Consider the following 5,731-nt stretch of genomic DNA (forward strand, 5'->3'; position numbering starts at 1 on the left):
GAAACAGGCCTACAGTATCTGCAGCAGGAGCTCCCTCTATTGCTATCTTAATAAATTAAATTGTACATTTGTTGTGAACTAGTGCATTGGAGCATGTATCAAAGTGCGAAACACTATTTCAGTAAACAAATATTTGTTATGTAATAATTGAAATTGAAATTTTAATGGGCTAGTACTTAGTACCTAATGTCACATTTGCATAATAAAAAGGAGGATTAGCATTTAATAGTGTCTGATTGGTCTGTTTAGCCAAGCCCCAGCAAATCAATAAAAGTACATCTATTATACAGAAATCCCACATTAAACAGTATTACATGATTTGTTATTTGCATTTAATTCAATTTACTTTGAACAAAGCATTTGGTTTAAAAAAAGTGTTTTTATGGAAGTTTAGGTTAAGTTTTCATTACATTTACACCGTTTTGATCGGCAGGCATCGCCAGCAGGTGGCACTTCATAAAATGCAATCATTTTGCAAAGAAATTGGTCCAACTGATTCAGAATCAAAAAAAGGTAATTTCTTCAATCACTATGGTTAGATTTACAAACAGTTCAGTAATTTACGGAAGCGACAACCGCGTCTTATTGTTACTCCAAGCCAGCAGAGGGAGCTCTAACCTCTGCATGAACTGCGATCGCTTCCTCTGCTACTACTTCCTGCTTGTAGACTATAAGTCCTTTAGAAGGCCTCTCACTGGCATGTAGCATTGCAGTTAGCATAAGCGTTTGTTGCCTGGAACGGCCTCTCGTGTCAAATTTCAGACTCAGAATATCTGAAGAATCGCAGCAATTTAGAGTTCAGAATCTAAAATGGCTGCTCTGTGCATCAACAGAAGAGAAACGGTAGTCATACATCATTTGTTAGTGCTTTGTCTGTGTCCCAGTGATGCACACAGCACTATTCAACCTCTGTTTGTGGACATGACATAAGGCATTATTGTTGAAAATATAATTTTGTTATAAACTGGTATTGCTAACCAACATATCCATCTTGCGTTTCTGACTACGTGGATTTGATATTATTACCAGAACCAACATCCAATGCTTCTTAACTCAGGTTTAAAACTGGTCTGGTAGCCTAATATTATTCCATATGTCGTATTTTATTTAACCAGACAAACTAATAATATATCTTTATTGGACAACGAGATTCATAGACAACTTGAGAAGCATGTTTAGGAAACATTTGCTTCCTCCACTTTTTGAATTCTTCACAATATACGTGGTTTGGGTTATTGTTTTTGAAGACTCAAAGGCTCATTGGTATGAAAGAAATACATTTCCATCAGATTCAGATCTGTAACAAAGCAGTCTAACTGTTAATCTCCATGGTGTCCATGAATCTTCATAGTCTATTAGTTGCAGAGTAACTTGTTTCTGGTCCATCTGAAGTCCTGTCTGAGTAGTTTATACTTTGAAATATGATGGTGGAAGAGGTAAGAGTCTCAAGTTCATCAAGTGCAGGAACGGCCAAACTGCAGCCAGAAGGGTTATCTGTGCAAATGATCTCTTCATAATGACAGACGATACGAGTGGCCTGAAATTAAAGAAGACCGTGACCAGAGTAAACACACTCTGAAATTAACCAACAGTGTGGTCAGTAGAGGCGATGATGACCAGAACCCACAAATAAGTGATTAGAGTGAGTAATGGAGATTAAGATCGACCTCAGACAAACTCACTTCTTCAGTGGACAGATTTTCAGCCAAGACAAGAGCGTCGCCTCTCAGCCGCACCGCTGTTTTTTGACACCAGATTAAAATAAGATATATTAAAGAAGGCCTTCATTTTGACAAGAAGCCAAGTTATGAAAATGCCGTATAGTGTGGCAAATGAAAAATGATGAAATATTTTATCCATCAACATTTAATGTGACGTGTGTCTGAGAAGAGTGAAAGACAGTTTTACCTTCTTTCTTCCGTCTGCATGTGAAGAAAATAAAACACAGGAAGCCAGACACCAACGTTATCCCAAGGATAATACCCTCTGACAGTATAATGATGGCCGAGAAATCTTGAAAAACAGACAAAAACATTTGTTCTGCTTTTAATCTTAGAGTTGTGTAGCTATTATTTCTGTTTTTGAATGAAGGATTTCTTCTCAAAGAAACTGCGTGTCATGTGACAGGAAGTGATGCGGGTCAGTATTATTGGTGTGTGTGGTATGAACACACTCTTCAGCATCTGAACATACAATAATAGCATACATGCAAACAGACATTACTTTAAAGTATATTAGTGATACATCTATATTATAGAAGCACACATACAGTGTACTCACTCTTACCAAGTTTAATTTCCAGGTGAATCTCTCTGTAATAATCAGATTTTCCAAATCCCGTTGTTACTCCACACCAGTATTTGCCTTGATCCTCTGTTCTCAGATCAGTGATGTTGACGGTGAAGATCCGGTCTGTTTTATTGTCAATCAGAGAGAATCTTTTGCCTTTAGCTTCTGATTCAGACTCAACAGCTTTGTCTTTATTCACTCTTAGACATTCTCCTCTGCAGAGATACTTCTGAAGTTCTTCATGTCCAGACTCATATGGGCACCGTATCTCAGCCGTCCCTCTTTCATGAGCAGTGAAAGTCAAGATCTCACTCGTCTCACAGACTACAAGAACATGAAGAGAGAGACGCAGCTCAGTGAGAACATGGACCTGATTGAGAACAGACAGACACAGAATAACTCTCACCTGAAGTGAGCAGCAGCAGCAGGTGAAGTTTGAGGAGTATATCTTCACAGATCTGGATCATGCTGCTCGGTCTGTGAGGAGCTGGTGCTTTCTTTTAATGATGAGCTCTAGCTCTATCTCTCTGTCTCTCTCTCTCTCTCTTTCTCTTTCTCTCCCTCGCTCCTCCTTTCTATGAAAGACACAGTATTAGCAGCTGGAGCTCCATCTACTGACATCTTTGTTTAATAATTTTAATCTTGATCTTGCTGGCCAAATAAGATGAACATTTTTTATTAAAATGTTACTTACTACCAAATTATCCATTCCTTCATTATGACTTTTAAACCCAATATTGTTCTTTTTGTTTGTTCATGCTATATTCTATGCGCTGTGTCAGAAATGTGCTTGAGGTTTTGAAAAGTCTAATCTTACTGCTATGGTCTTTATTTTTTTGTATGTTGCGTTGGATAACAGTGTCTGCTAAACGACAACATGCAAATGTAATGGCCATTAAACTTAACCTTCATTAATCCTCTTTATTTATGTTTTACTGTATAGATTTTTTTAATGTCATTTATATGACAGGCACTCTATTGATTACTGAAACAAAAAAAAGGACAAGAAGTGCCTGAAATGGCAAATAAATGGCACAAATCTTTATTTCTATTAATAAACAAACATACTGAATCACAGACATGTCATATTTGGGATTGTTCAGCCAGTGTGTGGAAATCACTGTGAGAGGGGTAAACGTGTCGTGACATAAAGTGTGTTTAATCCAATGGGCTTCTGAACAGATGTGTTTCCAGAGTCTGGGATTGTTGCATAATAAGCAGATGAGACGTCCTGAAAGAGACTTTATTATTTTAATTAAATAGCATTTAGGTTTCAGTTCTAACATAATTGCAGTAATTAGAAAATATTATATATTAAGAACTAATATTGTTCCACAGTGTTTGGAAAATACTGTAGTCATGCTTTTAGATAAAGACAAGCACTTTTACCTCTTCACCGTCTTCTGTGCTCCTCGGATCTGAGCCTGTGGATGGACAAATGAGGAAAATGAGAAAGTGAACATGCAATACAGAACTTAAAAAACAAAACAAAAACATCTTAGCGTCCCGTCTGCTTCACAGCGTTTGTGTTTGTACCTTTTGTCTTTTTGCATCTCCGCTTGAGCCAAAACAAGCTCAGTCCTCCGGCTAACAACAGAATCAGACACACACACACTATAATGATGACGCGGAGATCTGGAAAACACACAAACATACACGCCACTTAAATGACATTCAGGCAGTCTGATACACAGCTCTATCATGGCTCCGGTGAAGATTTCTCAATATTTGACGCTGAATACCATAACTGAGAACTCAAGACTTGTTTGTGTCTTGAAAGGAATGATTCGGTTCCTCCTCTGGTGAAATCAGCCGCTGAGTTCATGACCGGAACAAAAATATGGCAAGACTTTAACTCTATGTCCCCTGGACTTTCCACCTCTGATGATTTAGACTGTAAGTAAAACTGACATCTAAAAGACGTCTGTCAGATCTTTGTAGACGTATCGGGGTCAAAGATCAAGTCAAAGTGAAAATCATTGCTACATGTACCGCCTTAGACTTCACACAGACAAAGTCGATAGACTAAGTTACTGCGAACTAATAAAACACTAATTGAAAATAAAAAACATTTATTGAACATAGTGGATATAGTCCAGCTATATCCCATCACGCTGACAGCTGCAGCAAGGACAGGCTCGTTTTTTGTGAGATACAAAATATGTACCAATAAGTACATATCACTGAAGTATCCAAAAGAAATAAACACTAGAGGGAGTAAAACTCCAATATTATTCCTTTTCACACAAATGTACAAAGAATTACTTCAAGAATATTGTGTTTTGACTTTAAAACAATATTAATATGCTGGTAGATTTGATAACCGATGCTTTTGAATGCTAGCATACGCACACATATCCAGCTTCACATGCATGGGTTTGTAGACGGTAGGTTTGTTCGGTGGCTCACGGAGTAGTCTACACGGATCTACTCGACAGGGTTCACGTATTGAACCTGTGTTTTAGCGCCGCTCAATATTTTTATGTTCAGTTTATGGTTACATTTTTCTCACCTGAAACATGAAGCTGAATCTCTGTGAAGAGCAGACTGTGTCTGATGTTTTCAGGATCGATTGCTCCACAGAAATACACTCCATCATCACGTCCGTTCACGCTAGCGATAGTCACAGTAAAGACGTTCTCCAGTTTCCTATCATCCAGAGAAAATCTGGGATTGCTTTCTCGTGTGAAAAAGTAAGGCAGGAGAGATCCATTCTGGACTTTGTACAATTCCTTCACATAAGATTTATATTTCTCTGGATATTTGCAGCGGATGACAGCGGTTTCTCTTAAATGAGCCGTCTGTTCCTCAGATGTCCCACAACACGACTCTGAAAACATGAGTCATTTTAACCGAAAATCAAATATAAGATGTTAAATGTAAAGACCTGGCAGAGAAAATCATCCGAATGTGTCAATATTACCTTGTTCCACATCTAACTTCACCTCGTGAAACGGTTGGCCATCAGCCACACATCTGTACACCCCGCTGTCGTTCTCTCTCAGGTTTCTAATGAGCACACTAATCAAACCCAGAGATCTGTTATAAGTCAGAGAGAACCTCTCCTCTGGGATCCACAAATCGTGCTGTTCCTCTGTCAAAGTTGTACATTCGATGCCTGACACTTTGCAAAAGCTTTTAGCACTTTCTTTAGCAGTTTCAGGTTCGTGCACACACTTGATGATGACACTTCCTCCTGTGATGCCGGTCATGGCATCAGCGGCATCACCCATGTGACCTGTCAATAAAAATAATCCACTTCCTCTTTTAATAGGGGCCTCACGATCAGATGCTAAAAGGAAACCTAAATATGCATGTGATTCGTGAAAATAAATATCCAAATAAAGACAAAAGACCTACGCATGAACATGCACGCATTAACACACACACACACACACACTCTCTCTCTCTCTCTCTCTCTCTCTCTCTCTCTCTCTCTCTC

At 38.5% G+C, this 5,731-nt stretch overlaps 2 protein-coding genes across 5 annotated transcripts in view; both read right to left on the reverse strand.

The window, feature by feature from the left end:
• Positions 1-2,902, reverse strand: part of LOC122360275 (CMRF35-like molecule 8) — a 6,497-nt gene extending 3,595 nt beyond the window's left edge. Inside the window, exons 1-2 of the mRNA XM_043260931.1 lie at positions 2,696-2,902; positions 2,287-2,613 (exon numbers count right to left, since the gene is read on the reverse strand). Of these exons, the coding sequence (XP_043116866.1) occupies positions 2,287-2,613; positions 2,696-2,756 (388 nt within the window). The 5' untranslated portion in view covers positions 2,757-2,902. The remainder of the gene's footprint in view (positions 1-2,286; positions 2,614-2,695) is intronic.
• A 217-nt stretch (positions 2,903-3,119) lies between these two features.
• Positions 3,120-5,731, reverse strand: part of LOC122360989 (polymeric immunoglobulin receptor-like) — a 2,837-nt gene continuing 225 nt past the window's right edge. The window contains exons 2-6 of one of the 4 annotated variants that reach the window (XM_043262004.1): positions 5,213-5,527; positions 4,802-5,119; positions 3,826-3,924; positions 3,679-3,713; positions 3,120-3,530 (exon numbers count right to left, since the gene is read on the reverse strand). In XM_043262004.1, the coding sequence (XP_043117939.1) occupies positions 3,249-3,530; positions 3,679-3,713; positions 3,826-3,924; positions 4,802-5,119; positions 5,213-5,527 (1,049 nt within the window). In that variant the 3' untranslated portion in view covers positions 3,120-3,248. Of the gene's footprint in view, positions 3,531-3,678; positions 3,720-3,825; positions 3,925-4,801; positions 5,120-5,212; positions 5,528-5,731 lie in introns of all 4 variants that reach the window. The other 3 variants (XM_043261924.1, XM_043262114.1, XM_043262075.1) reach the window with 3 other exon arrangements.

Source organism: Puntigrus tetrazona, chromosome 1 (genome assembly GCF_018831695.1).
Source record: "Puntigrus tetrazona isolate hp1 chromosome 1, ASM1883169v1, whole genome shotgun sequence".
NCBI classification, from domain to species: Eukaryota; Metazoa; Chordata; class Actinopteri; order Cypriniformes; family Cyprinidae; genus Puntigrus; species Puntigrus tetrazona.